We start from the raw sequence: 20726 nt of genomic DNA on the forward strand, positions 1-20726 counted from the left end.
GTTTTCGTTTTTAAACAGCTTAATAATAAGCCCATGGAAGCTGGCACCTGGTATTTCTCAGTGAGGTCCTTCTCACTCCTCCAGTTCTTTCACTTGTACCCCTCTGTGTGGCGTGCTTTTTCTCCAGTTAGAGTATCTTGTTCTTTCTCAATTCAAATCTGTTTGTTTTTTTTTTAAACACTTAATCACTTAATAACCTCTGTATCTAACTTCTTTGTTTTATTTCCTGTATATAGAAAATAAACCCCGTGGGGGCAGGGATTTTTGACTGTGGTATAGTGTTTTGTCGGTGCCTAGAAAAGTGCCTGGCACACAGTTTGTGCTCAGTAAATATTAAATATGCTAGATAATTAACCATTTAATCTAACCAATAATCTAACCATTTAATTCTAGTAGCTTTTTTTGACATTTCCATCAAATTTCTACTTAGATGATCTTGTCTACTGCAAATACTAACAGCTTTATATCTGCCTTTCTAATACAGATTCCTTTTATTTTTCTTGTCTATTGTAGTGGTTAGTACTTCTAGTACAATATTGAAGAGAAAAAAAACAAAAACATTTACCAGAATTAAATTTCTATGGTTAAGATCTAGAAGAATACACAGTAATTAATAACACAAGTATGTACAAAAGAGTTCTACAGATCAATAAAGAAAAGGTACCAGTCCTGAAAGCCCACAGGAAATCTATACGTAATTACTATCTCCTTAAAATTTTCCAGTAATAATAATCTTCAATTTGATCTTAGACCGAAGATAGGATACATGATCATTATTTAAAACTCAACTGTATTTCTGTATATTAGCAACAATCAGAATTTGAAATTTAAAAGTTGATATCATTGACCCTTTTATCATTATATAATGACCTCCTTTTTCCCTTAAAATCACTTTTTCTCTTAAGATCATTTAAAAAATCTATACTCTGTATAGATTGACTTCAAAGGGGCAAGGATGCATTGGAGATAATTGCAGTAGTCATGGTATAAGACATGATTTTAGGTTAAACCATGATAGCAATAAAGAAATAGAGAAAGAGTAGCTTTAAAATTAAATTTTGAGGTAGAATTGGCAAATTTATTGTAAATGCCAGTCATCTTTTTTTATATCTTATTAATCTGTAATTTTTCATGTCTTAATTTAGAAAGTTATTTCAGGTTAAAAAAGAGTGTATCCTTGAGAAAGAGGAGACGTAACTGAATTTGTAGAGTAACAGCAAAAGCTATTAGAGAATCTAAGATTTTTATCAAATGAAAATAGTGCTTTGATCAAGATTACCATAGATGCATAGCCTTTATATTTGTGTTAAGATAATTTTATAGTACATCTTTCAAAAGATTTTTAAAAACACTAAGTGGCAATACTTCATTTTGTCACCTCTAGGAACAAGACACACCCCCATCTATCAAGGCAGGGTGGTAGGATGGACTTAACAGCACCAATAAAAACATAGTTTTGGTTTGGTTTGTTGTAAAAATAAATAAGTAAATAAATAAAAATTGGTAGTTAATTTTGACTTTTTAAAAAATTAACTCTTAAAATACATGGTATTTTATAGCTCAAGATAGCTCAACTTTTTTTTTTTTAATTTGTAATTTAACATCTTTCTTTGGCTTTTCTTCAAACGAATGGTGCTCAAAACGATAAAAACAAACATGAAAGAAATTGCAGAAGTAGAGGCAATTGCTTTGGAAACAAAATTAGAGCGTGGAATTTGGCATGCAACTCTGGGTGTGCATTATGGCCTTTGCCACTTACTAATTGGGTAGTCTTGGGCAAACTGTTTTACCTCTCTCAGTGTCAGTTTTCTCATCTATTAAACATATTTCAGGGAAGACTTATGTGAATTAATAACTGACAGTTCCTGACATTAAATAAGTACTCAGTAAATGAAGGTAATTATTATCAGCAATTGAATAATTGATGTTGATAGTCTTTTGATCCAAAACAGCTTAACATACTAAATTTTTAAGTCTTAACATGACAAATATTTTTTTTGAAAGAGAAAATAATAAATGATCTGAAGAATGAATTTTCATTTTATTCTTAGAAACAGGAGAGAAGACACTGGATTTAAGAGCTCTAAGAGCAGGCACATCTCTAATTTGATCTCCTTCATCTCATTGGGCGAGAGCACTAGCTCTAAAGAATGAAATATCTTTATATTGCGTGTTCTTTGCAAAAAAAACTTTGAAGATTGCTAATTCATTACTTTAGAAAATGAGATTTTGAATTACTTGGAGGTGGATTCGATCTAATTCTTTTCCTTCTTGATGTAGGTCCATATACTTTTGTTCAGCAACATCTCATGATTGGCACAGATCCTCGAACAATTCTTAAAGATTTACTACCAGAAACAATTCCTCCACCTGAATTGGATGATATGACACTGTGGCAGATTGTTATTAATATACTTTCAGAACCACCAAAAAGGAAAAAAAGAAAAGATATTAATACAATTGAAGATGCTGTGAAATTACTGCAAGAGTGCAAAAAAATAATAGTTCTAACTGGAGCTGGGGTACGTAAGATGTATAAAACACTAGTAAAAGAGGGAGGTGGTATGTGATTTTTCTTGGGCCTTTTTTCAGTTAGGAAACATTTTTTGTGTAGAATTTTTCCTAACATGATAATGGGAATTTGTGTTTGGAAACTGCTATATAAAAAGTGCTGCAGCAGTTGAATTGGTTCATTACTGTAAAAACCTCTCCAACAACTGTAAAAGATTTCTGTTTGTAAATACAGTAAGTGGAATTTAAGGCAAGGTTTTTACTTATTATACTACAGCTCCTAAAGGAGATGCAGGGAATGCTGTTTGCATTAAAGTGTGTCAGGGTCTGATGGAAAAATTGGATCTTTGTTCCATCTTTATGGGGAAACCAGGAACCTAATTGGTGTTCACAAGTAAATAACTTAGTGTTGGGAAGGCAACAGGTGGCTTGACATGTTGCATTAGCCCCACTTTGGGTTAGCACTTAACTAGCTACCTAAGGCTATTGTGTGTTGAAAACAGAATATGTTACATGGTAGTGACCTAGGGCAACTGTTGGGAGTAAAATTCAGACCTGTTTTTTGCCATTTTGAGTTAAGGCAGAGTGCTATTTAATCATAAATGATTATCAAGAATAGTTCTGCTTTGTTCCCAGATGTGATTGAGACAAGTTAGTTTTATTCTGAGGTTAGAGTGGAGTCAGCTGATGAAATTGTGAAACAAAAAGTTAACTTCTGAAATTCCTATTTGAAATGTCAGTTTAGAATTAAAATATCGTATGATAGAATTTTTAAAGAAAATACAGGAATTTAATATTCTTGAAATAGTATAACCCTGACCAGATGACAGTTTTGTTTTTTCAAATACCTGACTGTGATAGAAAATCTTGCCTGCTTTGTAGTTAAAATAATTTGAAATGATTTACTGTTCTCAAATTGCAGTTGCTTTAATGTGTTGGTTAAATGTTTAAAGGTTTAAAGTTAGCCTGAAAAAAAAAATTAGCCTGACTTAAAATTCCTTACCCTATTGTGAATGGAAAATATGATGGATTTCATTATACTCTTGTTTTTTTTGTGTGTGTTTATTTGAATTTGAAATTAGAGTAGGGCAGTATTTTTGTTCCCCAAGATAAATTTTAAAGTAACATATTTTTCAGCTCTTCCCTAATTATATGATGAACTAGTAATTATAAACGTAGATGGAAGATTTAATTGTACAAATTATGCCATGCATATTTCAGGTTTCTGTTTCTTGTGGAATACCTGACTTCAGGTCAAGAGATGGTATTTATGCTCGCCTTGCAATAGACTTCCCAGACCTTCCAGATCCTCAAGCAATGTTTGATATTGAATATTTCAGAAAAGATCCAAGACCATTCTTCAAGTTTGCAAAGGTACTATGAAGTCTTCTAGTTGTTCTTTGGCCTTCTCTCATGAAAATGTATTTTATTCATATTTAGGCTTCTTAAGTTGACCATTCATTGTCTAGTAAATTGGGTACTAGGACTGTGGTAGAGTAAGATCACGAAATAAAGTCATTTCAGTCAGAATTTTCTTCCCAGAAGGGGGACTATCCTTTACTTTCCATTTTAGGATTGGGCTTATTTTTAAAGAGATTATTTCATATTTTTCAAGTTTGCATTTTAGTAATGGCTTTTACATTGTTCAGGCTATTTTAGAAGTTAATAGACCATATGAAAGTAACATCACTGTTTTGATTTTTAATATTTTTTATGGGTCATAAAGATTGTAATCTCTGCTTTGGTATGTTTTATAGTAGACAGAGTTTAACATGTGAGGATGTACCTCAAAAATCTGTGGTTAGGGATGAAGATTCTTAGGTTGCATTTTAGTCAAGATTGCTTTATTTTGCTCTAGAGTCTCTAGAGCTGCACTAATTTGGAATCCTCTAGCTACATGGGGCTGTTGAGTACTTAAGTGTACTGAGATGTGATGTAAGTGTGGAAGATATACCAGATTTTGGAAATGTAGTATGGAAAAAATAGAAAATAGTATTATTATATATTTACAGATACTGATTATATGTAGAAATAATAATGCTTTTGATATTGGGTCAAAAATTATGATAATTTCATGCTTTTAATGTGGTTACTAGGAAATCTATGGCTCACATATTTCTATTGGGCAGCTCTCCTATAAAGTTTGAGATTAAATTATACCATGCCCAGGAGATTTTAGTCATTAGAAGACTTTTATTTTTTTATTCTATAGTTCAGTCTTATGGAAAGAAATTGTAAAATTGTTATTGCTAAACTTTAGTATATTTGATGAGGGTCTTTTGTATTGACTAATTTTCATAAATCTAGAAATTAAATGAACCTGAATTTTAATTAGAGTGCTTTTTTTTTTAAGGTTTTATTTATTTATTCGACAGAGAGGGACACAACTAGAGAGGGAACACAAGCAGGGAGAGTGGGATGGGGAAAAGCAGGCTCCCCGCAGAGCAGGGAACCCAATGTGGGGCTCGATCCCAGGACCCTGGGATCATGACCTTAGCCAAAGGCAGATGCCCAACAACTGAGCCACCCATGCGCCCCTAAAAGTGCTACTTTCAAACCATATGATCTATTTATATAACTCAGAAAAGCTCTAACATTCCACTGCTAGTGGTACTACTACATGATTTTGAAGAACAATGAAATATCACTTAATTATAGGTTTCTTGATTTGGACCTAGGACATTCACATAATAATAGCTCTAGTTAGCAGAAATGAACACTTAAGAGGGCCAGCAAGTAACTAGAAATTACTTTATCTTCCATTTGATGATAAAAGTTGATGGTACATTTATATAATGCTCACTAGATTTTTGCTGTAAATTCTGTGTTCTGAGAAGAAACACATTACCCTAACAAACTCGTCAGCTTTTTCCCCTTAAGTATATATTAAATTGCCTAGTAAAGTAGTAACTTGACACTTGGGAAAAATGTGGTAACTGAGAATTGAAATAGCAAGGGTAAGAAACTTTAGTTGTTTAATGTACAGACTGGGTACTCAGTTTGAGCTTAAACTAGCTTTGATGTGTAAGAATCTGTAGAAGCAATTCAGAATTACTCTACTAAAGACAAATTACAGGAACTTTAAAAAATGCACTTAACAAATCTGGACCATGCATAAGAGAAAATAAGTGAGTTATGGTAAAAATGGCACACTGTTAATGTGTTCCAATGTTTTTAATCACTGTGTACATCTTTCATGCCACCTGGGAGAAGAAAAGTTTGGAGGGGCAGCATTTTTTTCTTCTATAAAAGCTTTAAGGAGTTATGTGTATTTTTTTAGTTTAATGAAAAAAATAAGTGTAGTCATCTATAAAGTGCATCCTTTTTCAGTTTTGTTAATATAAGTTTAATTCTGCATGATTGCTCTGAGTTTTCATTTAAGTTATGGTAAGAGCCAAATATATTCACCTTTGTAACTGCTACTCATATAGAATTCTTATGCTTTTAATTCTCATATTAGGAACTGCCTAAACAAATGCTTTTAGTTGCTGAAGTAGCACTTAAAATTGATAGTAATGGTAACAGACTGAGTTAATTTTGGCCTAAAAATGAATAGGAAAAAGCTTAAGGGGGAAAGAAGTAAGGACAAAGAATGAAAGATCATATACAGAAATGGAGAGTGGGGAGGATATGTAAGTATTACACAGTATTTTACTAGATTCTTTAAATACTACATAAATAAAATACTCATAACCTAAAATTTTTTATCAGTTTCTCTAACTGGGCAGAAAGTTCGTAAGAATGGCTTATGATTTTAGTCCGTTATGAGAAAGTGAATTTAATATGACACCATGGAAAGAGTAAATATTACTGGTGAAATTTAGACATATTGGAAAGAAAGAATTTCTAAACATGTATTGAGGCAATGATTGTATATAATTATTGAGAAGAAACAGATTTCATTTAGATGGGAAATTCCAGCTGGCTCAGTAGAGCAGTTTCTCAACCTATTGACATATTGGGGTGGATGATTCTTTGCTGTCAGGAACTGTCCTATGCATTGTAGGATATCTAGCAGCATCCTTGGCCTTCTCCCCCTAAATGCTATTAATAACACTCTCACTCCCAATCATGACAATCAGAAATGCCTCCGACTTGCCAGACATCCCGTTTGAGCACCACTGTATTACAGTGTGCCTACCTGTGGGGGTATCTCTTTGAATTCTTGTATATAAGAACAGTTAAGCCCAACATTAAAGCTGTATAGCCATGTTCTGAACCACAGTGCATTGTAAGGGTTTGGATTGATAATGAGTTGTGGTCATGGTTCTCAGGAGTCTAAAACAATTTACTGATATTGTTAAAAATGAGGGGTTGTATTAAGAGTCAGGGTGAAACTGAGGATATATAAATAACTTTTTTTGTTGTTAAAAAGGACTGTGTTCAGAGAGTATAGATGCTATCCATATTGAATTTAATGAATATCCTTTACCCTAAAGTGATTAAAAGTCAAAAAGTAGAGGGGGAAATATGAACTGAATTTTTATGAACTAAATTCCAAACATCTTTATATATATTCAATAAATGATCATTTTATTGATAATGTGCAAACATACCAGATTCTATAGTTAGAAAGTTAAACTCTTAAAACCAGCTCATCACCTATCATCAAAAAATGCAAGCCCCCCCCCCCAAAAAGCCACAATCCCATTCATCTGAAGACAATGTTGGTACCTATGTGTATGTAAGTCACGTATGTATAAAGGCACCTATAGTTTTATACCCGAATGTATTTTTTTGTTTTAATTACTTACTGAATGTATATTTTTATTGTAAAAATGGGCTGTTTTGCCTACTGCTTTGGATTTGTAGTCTTTTGTATTTAATAAATTTTTTCTTTCAGATATTTGAATATTTTATAATGGTCATAATGTTCATCCACTGGTGTACTGTAATTCCACAGCGTACATTTCGGGTGTTTCCTACTTTTATTGTAAATAGTGTTGCTGTGATTGTACTTTTTGGTATGTTTCCAGTGTTTTTAGGATAAATTCCAAAGTGCAATTGCTAAAGGTCATGATAGGTTTTGTCTCACTGCTACCTGGAAAGGTGGAATAAAATATACTCCTATCAGAAGTGTATTAGAAGGCTGACTTAGCATGCTTCTGCCCCCTACACACCCAAAAAATCCTCCACAGTATACTGTTGGCATTAAAATACTTAAAAAAAATCACATGCACACGTGTGTGTGTGTGTATGTGTGTTGTATATGTGGCTTAAAAAGTTCTTAACAGTATAAAACATGTTAGTTGGCTTCCCCCTTCAGTCATCTCTATCTCCAATCTCTTCAAAGTTTACCATGGTAAGATGTTTTCTTGGGTTATCGTTCCAGGAAAAAAAAAATGAGTAAACTTGTTTGTGTATATAGGAGAGGGGCATTACTGTAAGTTTTCAGTATTTTAAAAATAATTACCAACAGAATCACACACCCTTTTCTCTACCTTGCTTTTTTTCCTGCTTAATATTCTTGGAAATAGTTTCATAGTGGCACTTAACAGATATACGTCATTTTTAAGAAAAGGCTACATAGTACTATAGTTGTACCACAACATATTTAATCAGTCTCCTATTAATGGATATCTAGAGTTGTGTTTTTGTTTTTGTTTTTTTGATTTTTTATTTATTTATTTGACAGAGACACAGCGAGAGAGGGAACACAAGCAGGGGGAGTGGGAGAGGGAGAAGCAGGCTTCCCATGGAGCAGGGAGCCCGATGCGGGGCTCGATCCCAGGACCCTGGGATCATGACCTGAGCCGAAGGCAGACGCTTAACGACTGAGCCACCCAGGCACCCCTAGAGTTGTTTTTAAGGCAGTTAAAACTATCAGTTCAATAGATAAAAATCAGTATCTTATTTATCATATTAGTGTTTTGTTTTTGTTTATTAGTGTGGATGACTGTTTTTACTACTGGCCACGTGTATATCTTTGAGCTGCCTATTTGTTCTTAGCTGTTTTTTTCCATTGAGATGCTGCTTTCTCATACTGATTGTGGAGACATCATGCATTCTTGAAGAGTGTTTTTAAGTTAGATGGTGATTGGAATTCAAGTTGCAACAGTCCCTTGAGGATGTGCAAAATGCAATACCTAATAGTGGTGCTTAATTAGCTTAAAAGAGAAATAGGAAATGATGTTGAGGGATCAAAAACTGAAAAGGCAGTATGCATAGTGATTAAGAGCCACACTTTGGTGTCAAAACTGGATTTGAATGACAGCTCTTCTACTTGCTCTTGTGACTTTTGGCAAGTTATTTCTGTGCTTTAGTTTTTTCATCTGCAAAATGGGGATGTATATGTCTACAATAGAGTCAGCAAACCTTTTCAGTATAGGGCCAGATAGTAAATATGGTTTTCTTTGTGGACTGTATAGGAACTCTGTCCTGTTTTGTTTACCTTTCCAGCCTTCAAAGTTTTTTGTTTGTTTGTTTTTTTGAGGATTTAATTAATTTATTTGTCAGAGAAAGAGAATGTGCACAAGCAGGGGGAGTGGCAGACAGAGGGAGAAGCAAGCTCCCCGCCGAGCAAGGATCCTGATGTGGACTGGATCCCAGGACCCTGGTATCATGACCTGAGCCAAAGGCAGACGCTTAACTGGCTGAGCCACCCAGGCATCCCACCTTTCCAGTCTTTTAAAATGTAAAACCCCAGTCCTCAGCCTGGTCTACAGCATTATAATAAAGGGCTCCTGTTATGCCTGGTAAATACATCTTTGTGGAAGCAGTGCATCTTTTTAATAGCATTTCAAGTATTGGTCCCAGTTCTGCTTTCATTCTAATCTATAAGTACCCCTATAGCAGTAACAGAATGGCCTAGCTCACATAATTGTTTTCCTAATAGTACTTTACAATGTTGAGATTTGGGATGGTCCATCTTACTTAGAACAGGGCTAGCTAACATGTCACAGTTCCAACATAGAAGATCAATCCATACTTTTGTGACTCTTTTTTTTTAAGATTTATTTATTTGAGAGAGAGGGAGAGCACGGGGAGGGGCAGGGGAAGAGGAAGAAGCAGACTCTCCACTGAGCAGGGAGCCCAGGACTGTAAGATCATGACCTGAACTGAAGTCAGATGCTTAAACCGACTTAGCCACTCAGGCATCCCAATCCATACTTTTATCTGAAAGTTTTATCCACAGCCATTTGGTTTTTAGCAGACTTCATGTTAAGAGCCTGTCTTGGGAGTACTATCCATTAAAAGTCCTTCCAGGGTAATTTTTTTTCATTATTTCAGATTATATCCTTTAGTTTGAATACAGTATTTAAATCTAATGATTGCAACACAGTCCACTGTATATGCGAAAGAAAATAGTTAAGATTCAAATCACTTAGGTTCTAACATATAAAATGTAGGCTTATAAAATAAATTATTCATAATTTATCCCCAACTACAGGAATTGATTTGTAACTTTAAGGGCTAAACTACCCTGAACTGTTACGGATTGGACATGAAGGGAAACTGGAGTGTAGAACTGAATCTACTGTGCCACAACATCTTTGTGCTTCTTACCTTCCCCTTTAAAAAGGGAATGGGGAGGGGCACCTGGCTGGCTTAGTCAGTAGAGCATGCAATTCTTGATCTTAGTTAGGGTCATGAGTTCAAGTCACGTGTTGGGCATGGAGCCTACTTTAAAAAAAAATTTTTATTATATATATATATAAAAGGAATGGGGGATGATAAGACACAGAGAAGTTCATTCCAGGAGGGTAGAATCTTGGTACTCTTGCTCCTCAAACCTGCTCTGGAGGCAGTCATTTGTTCACGTTATGAGTTTGGCATGCTGTTCTCATGTTCCTTATTAGAACCTATTTGTAGGCTAGCATATTGTAATATTTGTTGTAAAAACATTTTTTTAATAAAAATACTTTTAATAGCCATTTCCAGAGAGAGCTTAGTAAATAATTATGACGATTAATCCTTTAAATGTACTAGAACAAAGCATTCTGGGGAGAAAACAATGGTTAGTATAGCATGATACAGTGGTTCAAAACATAATGTAGCTTTCAGTTTTCTATAAACATAGCTTTATAAGCCCTTGTTAATTCTTTCTGTATGCATTGTCTGCTTCTTAAATTGCAAAGTAGTCAGTGAAATTCATGATAAAAGTTTGAATGTGAGGCAGAATCTTTGGATTTTTGTAAAACATTTTCAGTAGCATACGAACGTGTATGTGGTGGTAGTTAGAGATTTGCTTATTATTTTTCCTAAAAGGTATCCCTGTAGAGAGTTCCTTAAAATTTGGAATATTAAATAGGTTAAAAGTAAAGTCATCCGTAATCTTATTAAACTTTTTTGTATAATGTCAGAAGTTGAAAGTTTCCCCACCTCTGTTAATAGTTTGTTTGTATCCTTCTTGACTTGATGTTTGTATGAATGTATCTATATATACATGTGCATATAATTTCTATTTTTGCTTAATAACAAACAACAAAAACAAAACTCTACACACTGGTGACTAACTTGCTTTTTTTCACATGTCATTGGACCATTTTCCAGGTCAGTACATCTAGACCTCTCACATTCATTTTAATGGCTGCATACTCCACTATTATGGATGTACTATATTTCTACAACCGGTCCCCTATTGACAGACATACGGTTGTGTCTGATTTTTTTGCTAGCATTGTAATAGGTTAGAGGCTGTAATGAATGGTAAGGAAGTAGGCAGCATTACTACTTTAAAGAAGAAAGTAGAGAAGAAACTTCCTTTGCCATAGTCACTTACTAAATGAAATTTAATAAAAACACTGTCAAAAGTTGAGAGGACCAAAATTGATACTTTTTCTCTGATCTTTTTGCCATGTGTATATCTGAATTCTTTGTTTTTAAAGAAGAAACAGCATTGAAGCATTATTTGGGGGGAAAAACACACACACAAAATCCAGCAACTCAGCATTCATGAGCAACTCTATACTATACCAGTATGTGCCTGTGCAGTGGAAGGAAAACAATTTTGGTAAGGAATTAAAACTTTAGCTTTAAACTTCCAACAGGTTGATATTTATAATGAATGATGAATAAACAACTTTTAATATTGTGTTGACAGTGCCTTTTAGTTTTTAAAAGAAGTCACCATATCTTTGATATCTTTAATTTCAACTTAAACTTTTCTTTTTCCTTAAAACAAACCCTGAATTTGCAGCCAACAAAAAATTAGATATATTCTCAGGTGTGTATTTCTTCTGACTTTTATTAAAATATCTGTTAACATTTATTATAGATGCTTATGGGTTGACTTTTTCCTTCAGGGGGCAAGTTCACTAATTGCTGAGTTTTATACATATTACAGCAGCAATCCTTTTGTAGGTGTGTGTTGCAACCATCTAGATGCTTTGAGATGCTCATGTATTTTTTAATTTATACATGGGGGACTATCATTGGTAGTTATTTGGTTAAACCTAAACATGAGATGTGTTATACTTATTTCTTTACTGTAATCTTTTTTTGCCTTTTGCATTATATAGGAAATATATCCTGGACAGTTCCAACCATCTCTCTGTCACAAATTCATAGCCTTGTCAGATAAAGAAGGAAAACTACTTCGGAACTATACTCAGAACATAGATACACTGGAACAGGTTGCAGGAATCCAAAGGATAATTCAGTGTCATGGTTAGTAAACTTCAGAATTGTTTTCTGTTATTTAATTAGTTTTATAGGAAAAAATAGGATTAGAAAGTAGGCTGCCATCCAGAAATGGAGATTAAGCCTTTTTTTTTTTTTTTTTTTAAAGATTTTATCCATTTATTCATAAGAGAGAAAGAGAGGCAGAGGGAGAAGCCAGTTCCCCAAGGAGCAGGACTCGATCCCAGGACCCTGGGATCATGACCTGAGCCGAAGGCAGACGCTTAACCATCTGAGCCACCCAGGCACCCCGAGATTAAGCCTTTTTATTTAGTCATTGTTAACTGATCAGTTGTAGATAAATTTTAAAAAGTAGAATGCAAAAAAATTAAACCAGAATTATTGAGCTTGATACTTAATTGCACAAAACATCAGATTAACGTTCTATTGTGTTTCAAAAGGTGTAGCAGTTGTATTCCATTAAATTCTTCTAAATAACCGTCTTTGATTACAAAAGTAATATGTCAATATTTTTTATATGTCAATATAGGAAAAATATGACATCTTTAGTTTATGAAACCAGAGGAACAGGGGTAGTTCAGATGTATAGAATTTGGAAATATAGAAGACTTTCAATCTAAGACAACAAGTAGGCGCAGACCATTTTCTTATGTATCTGAACTGCTTTTGGGGTGCCTGGGTAGCTCAGTCGGTTAAGCGTCTGCCTTCAGCTCAGGTCGTGATCCCAGGGTCCTGGGATTGAGCCCTGCATCATACTCCCTGCTCAGTGGGGAGCCTGCTTCTCCCTCTGCTTCTCCCACTGCTTGTGCTCTCTCCCTCTCTCTGGGATGAATGGATGAATAAAATCTTAAAAAAAAAAAACAACCCAGAAACAAAAAAAAATCTGTTCTTAATGTATAACTGTTAATTAAGCTAAGGTCACACAATTATAACCTTCCAACTCTGTAGAGTTTTAGCTCTGGAGGAATTGGTTTATTTTATTGAAAAGAATAGCTTTAGGAAGTGTCACTGTGTATATCAACATCTCAGTAATTGAGGATTGGATTCTGTCTGTATTATATATAAGTATTTTGATTATTCACCCCTGAGATTCCCCTGTGGAGTCTTTTTTTTTTAAATGTTTTATTTATTTATTCATGAGAGGCAGAGGGAGAAGCAGGCTCCCCACTGAGCAGGGATCCCGATGCGGGACTCAATCCCAGGACCCTGGAATCATGACCTGAGCCGAAGGCAGACGCTTAACCATCTGAGCCACCCAGGCGCCTCCCCCTCCCCGTGGAGTCTTAATTCTCTTTTCTGGTGTCAAACTTTATAATCTTTGTGGTATGTTTAAAGAAATGGAAACATTCCTTTAATAATGCGTGTGTGTATTGGTTGTTTTTAGGTTCCTTTGCAACAGCATCTTGCTTGATTTGTAAATACAAAGTAGACTGTGAAGCTGTACGAGGAGATATTTTTAATCAGGTAATTTATCCCCCATATTTTAGGAGTTGTGCATGTCTCTGACCTGTTTTTTCTTTTGCCTCCGCATTTTTTTTTCTGAAAGTATGTGGTACGGAAAGATCCAGGAAGATAATATTACCATTGGGAATTCTGATGAAATAAATATACAAGAACCTTTTAATCCCTTAAGTTGAAAACATTGCTCTATAATGTCTCTAAAATGATGAAATTGGCTTCTTAATATCTAAGTGAAAATAAATCATACGTGAGATGTTGCTATATTAGAGTTTCTCTTACTTTCCCCTTTTAGTTCCTGTCGGATTTTGAATCTTAAATTAGTTCTTGGTAATCCTTTAAAACATATAAAAAGTTATTGTAAAAGGTATTTTTTTTAATCTTTTTTTAAAATTTTATTTTATTAGGTTATGTTAATCACCATACGTTACATCATTAGTTTTTGATGCAGTGTTCCATGATTCATTGTTTGCGTATAACACCCAGTGCTCCATGCAGAACGTGCCCTCTTTAATACCCATCACCAGGCTAACCCATCCCCCCACCCCCCTCCCCTCTAGAACCCTCATTTTGTTTCTCAGAGTCCATAGTCTCTCATGGTTCGTCTCTCCCTCTGATTTCCCCCCCTTCATTTTTCCCTTCTTACTATCTTCGTGTTTTGTTTTTTTTAACATATAATGTATTATTTGTTTCAGAGGTACAGGTCTGTGATTCAACAGTCTTACACAATTCACAGTGCTCACCATAGCACATACCCTCCCCAATGTCTGTCACCCAGCCACCTGATCCCTCCCACCCCCCACCACTCCAGCAACCCTCAGTTTGTTTTCTGAGATTAAGAATTCTTCATATCCGTGAGATCATATGATACATGTCTTTCTCTGATTGACTTATTTCACTTAGCATAATACCCTCTAGTTCCATCCACATCCTTGCAAATGGCAAGATTTTGGTTTTTTTGATGGCTGCATAATATTCCATTACACCCACACAAACACACACACACCACATCTTCTTTATCCATTCATCTGTTGATGGACATCTTGGCTCTTTCCATAGTTTGGCTATTGTGGACATTGCTGCTATAAACATTGGGGTGCACGTACCCCTTCGGATCACTACATTTGTATCTTTGGGGTAAATACCCAGTAGTGCAGTTGCTGGGTTGTATGGTAGCTTTATTTTCAACTTTTTGAGGAACCTCCATACTGTTTTCCAGAGTGGCTGCACCAGCTTGCATTTCCACCAACAGTGTGGGAGGGTTCCCTGTAAAAGGTATTTCATGTATGATCACTGTCCCCCAAAAAAGAAATACGGGAAAATAATGGCAGAGAATAAGAACCATCCAGATATAAATTTTATGTGGTTAGCTGCATATATAGTTATAATTATGAGTGGAGAATATCATTAAAATGGAATCATTTCTTACATTTTTTTAAAGGATTAAGTCGTATGTGTACATATATACAAGTGCTGGATTTTCTTAATCTACAGTGGACTCTTAAATATCAACTGTAGGTCTTCATGGCTATTACAGTAGCTACATACTTAGATAATAACACCATTGTATTTCACTGTATGTTGATAAAGTCATTGATAGTTGACATTGCCATTGAGGGTAGTATCCAGTTTTCCCTACTATTTATCCATAGCTTTTTTGTTTTCTTTGATAATTCCCCCCATCCCCCAAGCACTTAAGCACATGGCTCATTTCATATGCTTCTACACTTCAGTTTGAAAACACTTTTTTTATATGGGAATTCTAATTCTTCTTTTTTTTAAGTTTTTAATTTTAATTCCAGTATAGTTAACTATTATAGTCTTTAGTTTCAGGTATACAATATAGTGATTCAGCTTCTTTGATAATTTTGAAATGCATTCTTGGGAAGTGCGTAAGTGTTGATTATTTCTAACTTGAGTGCTTTCCCTTTTCCTCCCCATCTCAACCAAAATCTGGAACATGTAGGTGGTTCCTCGTTGTCCTAGGTGCCCAGCTGATGAGCCACTTGCTATCATGAAACCAGAGATTGTCTTTTTTGGTGAAAATTTACCAGAGCAGTTTCATAGAGCCATGAAATATGACAAAGATGAAGTTGATCTCCTCATTGTTATTGGGTCTTCCCTGAAAGTAAGACCAGTAGCACTAATTCCAAGTAAGTTGGTGATGATTTTTAGAGAGTATTTCTATATAGATTGCCATAGGTTGTGGGTCTGTACAGTGGACCCCGGTGATCTTATTCTCTTTATGGTTAAAGAGTGGTGAAGAGCCAAACTTTATTTCTTAGGTGACGTTCACATTCGTGAAGATTGGTTAATCTAACATTTTGGTGCGGGGGTGTGGGAAAGGGAAAAATTAAGACAAAGGGAAACAGCTTTTTAGTGGAGTATGTTTTTATTATGACAGGAGTTAGCTTCAGCTAATTTATATAACGCTTAGGAAACAGTCTTTAATCTATGTGTTTCTAGTCTTAATTTGATTATAGTTGTTGATCGTTCAAATTTAGTTGATTTTACGTCCCAATAAGTTCAGATGTATAGCTAGATACAAGTGTAATCCAGAAGTGTAATATACTCATGTAAGAGAATTTGGGGGCTCAATACGATTGGTCTGTTTTTATAAGAATAACAGTCATTCCTTGGGGCACCTGAGTGGCTCAGTCAGTTGGGTGTCTGAGCTCAGGTCATAATCTCAGGGTTGTGAGGTCCTGTGTTGGGCGTAGCACCTGCTTGGGATTCTCTCTTTGAAAAAAAAAAGGTAACAGTCATGCCTTGTCATAATCATTGTATGTGGTGTTTGTGTGTATGAAAATGCTCAAATATAATTTAAGTCCCTTTTGCTCTCAGGAATATTTAACGTGCTCTCATATTATCTGTTTTCTCCCTCTAGTGAGGAAGCAAGGCAGGAAGATAGAGGGATTAATTCAGTAGCATCAGGTGTGCCCTAAAAGGTGAGGGAGAAAGGTTTTTTTTTTTTTTTAAAGATTTTAAAAACATTTATTTGAGAGTGAGTAAGTACAAGCTAGGGGGAGAGGCAGAGGGAGAAGCCGACTCCCTGCTCAGGAGCCTGACATGGGGCTCAGTCCCAGGACCCTGGAATCATGACCTGAGCCAAAGGCAGATGCTTAACTGACTGAGCCACCCAGGTGCCCCCAAACTTTTTTTTAAGGATTTTATTTATTTATTTTAGAGCGCATGCATGCAGGGGGAGGAGCAAAGGGGGGCGCGGAGAGAGAAGGATGAGGAAAAGAATCCCAAGTGGACTCCGTGCTGAATGCAGAGCCGGACATGGGCTGATCTCAGAACCCTGAGATCATGACCTGAGCTGAAACCAAGAGGGATGTTTAACTGACCGAGCAACCCAGCCGCCCCAAGAAAATCAAACTCTTAATCAGAGGATTAAATTAGAACTCTACATCAGCAATCATATAGGCAAGCCAGAGCAAACAATTGGAAGAAACAGGAGTTCAGCTCTATGATTGTGCATCTTTTTCCTACCTACATGTGGTGGCTTTATCAGTTTTAGTCTTCCCAAAATAGCTGTGAAATTCTTTGACAGTAGAATATAGGATAAAATTTAATGAATAAGTTCCTTTATTTTTGAGTTATTTTTTTCTCTTCAAAGGTAAGCAGAGAAATTCTTAAAAGCTTTCTGTGGGGCTCTGTATAATACTGTGTTGCTGATACGCAAAGATAATTTTTAAAAGATGTAAAACACAGGTATATAATGGTGGAAAATGGACTTGTATGAATTTCCCCACACTCTCAGGAGCTATTTTTATAGAATAACTATCACTATGTGCCAAGAGCTCTTCTATGCACTTGACGTATTCTGACTACAACCTTGTCAAAAAGTACTGTTATCCCCATTAAACAGACAAGAAAATTGAGGTACAGAGTAGAAAAGCCTGAGAAGACTGCTCAGAGGTAATCAGGTGATGGGAAACAGGACCTGAAATTGTATAAAGATGCTTAACTGCCCATCTGTTTATTTGATAGCTTGATGAAATGTGATGGCTTGGTTAAGTAGTAGCGGTGGGTTTCTTTTTTGGTATTGGGAGCATGTTAAATTTTGGCATAGTGTATTTGTTGTGGTTTTATTAGCTGCCTTACCTTTTCCTTACGTATTTTTCATCTTCTTTTTAGGTTCCATACCCCATGAAGTGCCTCAGATATTAATAAATAGAGAACCTTTGCCTCATCTGCATTTTGATGTAGAGCTTCTTGGAGACTGTGATGTCATAATAAATGAATTATGTCATAGGTTAGGTGGTGAATATGCCAAACTTTGCTGCAACCCTGTAAAGCTTTCAGAAATTACTGAAAAACCTCCACGAACACAAAAAGAGTTGGCTCATTTGTCAGATTTGCCACCCACGCCTCTTAATATTTCAGAAGACTCAAGTTCACCAGAAAGAACTTCACCACCAGATTCTTCAGCGATTGTTACACTTTTAGACCAAGCAACTAGGAGTAATGTTGATGATCCTGGTGTGTCCGAATCAAAAGATTGTATGGAAGAAAAATCACAGGAAGGACAGAATTCTACTAGGAACATTGAAAGTGTTACTGAACAGTTGGAAAGTCCAGATTTGAAGAACGTTGGCTCTAACACTGGGGAAAAAAATGAAAGAACTTCAGTTGCTGACATGGTGAGGAAGTGCTGGCCACCTAGACTTGCAAAGGAGCAGATTAGCAAACGGCTTGATGGTAAGGGAATGCTGTTGGAGGTATCCTTATTTTACCGTTTTGAAGGTATTATTTTAACAATATTTGTAAGAAATAAGCAATTTTGACAGGTTAGTTGATAGAGGGTAGCTTTATGCAGCTAAATGTAACAGTTGTGTTTAGAGAAACTGTAAAGTTGAGAATTTAGGCTAGAAAAAGGTTAAACCAGTGGTATCTTACAGTAGGGGAAGAAATTAAAATGTTCTCTGTACCTTGTGTTCCAGGGAATGAGAAGGTAAGCATTGAATTGAGAAGAAAATTGGAAAATAAACTGTGCTCTGCCATTGTCTGGTGAGCTTTAGCTGATAGAACTGATGACTGAGATTTGAGTGGTTACCATAGGGCAGCTGCTTTATTTATATACATTATTTGATTTTAATCTTATGAAGTAGGAACTGTTACTGCTTCTCTGCTGTTGGTGGGGAAATTGAGGACCATAGAGGTTAAGGACTGCGCAAGGTAACAATTAGGACATGGAAGAGCCAAATTGGATTCCAGGTCAATCCTCCAAGCCTGTCCTCTTAACCACTATGCTGTGTTGTCTCCGATCTAGAAAACATCTCTGATCCTTCTCAACAGAATATTAGGAATAGCTTCTACCCAGTGTTTTGTTTTAATTGAAATATAGTTGACACATAATATCAGTTTCAGGTGTACCACATAGTGATTATATACCTTAGGAAATGCTTACCATGATAAGTGTAGTACTGTCACGATACAAAGTTATTACAACACTCCACCCTCCCTTCTCTGGCAACCACCAGTTCTGTTTTTATGAGTCTTTTGTTTTTTTAGATTCCACATATAAGTGAAACTATATGGTATTTGTCTTTGACTTATTTTACTTTGCATAATACCCTCCAGGTCCATCTGTGTCTCAAATGGCAAGATTTTATTCTTTTTTATGGCTGAGTAATATTCCATTCTTTATATACAACACATCTTTTTTATCCATTTATCTCGATGGATATTTAGGTTGCTTCCATATCTTGACTATTGTAAATAAATACTGCAGTGAACATAGCAGTACATGTATCTTTTCAAATTAGCGTTTTTTGCTTTCCTAAAGGAAAATACCCAGAAGTAGAATTGCTGGATTTATTTATTTTTATTTTTATTTTTTTAAAGATTTTATTTATTTATTTGACAGACACAGCGAGAGAAGGAACACAAGCAGGGGGAGTGGGAGAGGGAGAAGCAGGCTTCCCATAGAGCAGGGAGCCTGATGTGGGGCTCGATCCCAGGACCCTGGGATCTTGACCTGAGCCGAAGGCAGACGCTCAATGACTGAGCCACCCAGGCGCCCCTGGATTTATTTTTATTTCTAGTTTTCTGTTTCTAACTTAAGGATCCTCTGTACTGTTTTCCATAGTGGCTGCACCAGTTTACCTTCCCACCAGCAGTTTATGAGGGTTCCTTTTTCTTCATATTTGTGCCAACAGTTATTTCTTGTCTTTGTGATAATAGCTATTTTGACAGGTGTTAGGTGATCTCATTAAGGTTTCAGTTTGTATTTCCCTGATGGTTAATGATGTTTAGCATCTTCATGTGTCTGTTGGCCATCTGTATATTGTCTATGGGAATATGTCTATTTGGGGCCTCTACCCATTTTTAAAAAAATTTTATTTTTAAGTAATCCCTTCACCCAATGTGGGGCTCAAACTAATAACCCCGGGATTAAGAGTCACAATCTCCACGGACTGAGCCAGCCAGGTGCCCCTATTTGGCGCCTCTGCCCATTTTTTAATCAGGTTGGGTGTTTTTGCTATTGAGCTATAGTTTTTTGTATAATCTGGATGTTAACCCTTTATGGGAAACATTTGCTGAGTATCTTCTCCCAGTCAGTAGGTTGTCTTTTTATTCTGTTGGTTTCCTTCACGTGTAAAATTTTAGTTTGATATAGTCCCATTGTTTACTTTTAGGTCTTTAATCCATTTTGTGTTTATTTTTGTATGTGGTGTGGGGAAGTGTTTGAGTTTCATTCTGTGTGTAGCTGTCTAGTGTTCCTAACACCATTGATTGAATAGACTGTCTTTTCCCCATTGCATATTCTTGCCTTCTTTGTCATAGATTAATTGACCATATAAGTCTGGTTTTATTTCTGGGCTCTGTATTCTGTTCCATAGGTTTGTGTCTTACTTTTGTGCTAATACCATGCTGTTTTGATTACTGTAGCTTCATAGTATAGTTTGAAATCAGGGAGCATGATCCCTCCAGTTTTGTTCTTTGTCAGGATTGCTTTGGCTGTTCGGGGTCTTTGTGGTTCCATAAACATTTTAGGATTATTCCAGTTCTGTGGAAAATGCTATTGGTATTTTGATAGGGATTGCATTGAATCTATAGATTGTTTGGAATAATGTGGACGTTTTAATAATATTAATTCCAATCCATGAACATAGTAGGTCTTTAAATTTGTTTTCTTCAGTTTCTTTTCATCAATGTCTTACAGT

At 35.6% G+C, this 20726-nt stretch overlaps 1 protein-coding gene across 2 annotated transcripts in view; it reads left to right on the forward strand.

Annotated features, from left to right (window-relative positions):
• Positions 1-20726, forward strand: part of SIRT1 (sirtuin 1) — a 29839-nt gene that overhangs the window by 2140 nt on the left and 6973 nt on the right. The window contains exons 3-8 of one of the 2 annotated variants that reach the window (XM_032423777.1): positions 2281-2522; positions 3733-3885; positions 11973-12120; positions 13478-13557; positions 15518-15704; positions 17695-18258. In XM_032423777.1, the coding sequence (XP_032279668.1) occupies positions 2281-2522; positions 3733-3885; positions 11973-12120; positions 13478-13557; positions 15518-15704; positions 17695-18258 (1374 nt within the window). Of the gene's footprint in view, positions 1-2280; positions 2523-3732; positions 3886-11339; positions 11465-11972; positions 12121-13477; positions 13558-15517; positions 15705-17694; positions 18259-20726 lie in introns of those variants that run through there. The other variant, XM_032423778.1, reaches the window with a different exon arrangement.

The sequence above is a fragment of the Phoca vitulina genome, unplaced genomic scaffold, assembly GCF_004348235.1.
Source record: "Phoca vitulina isolate PV1807 unplaced genomic scaffold, GSC_HSeal_1.0 scaffold29, whole genome shotgun sequence".
Classification (NCBI taxonomy): domain Eukaryota; kingdom Metazoa; phylum Chordata; class Mammalia; order Carnivora; family Phocidae; genus Phoca; species Phoca vitulina.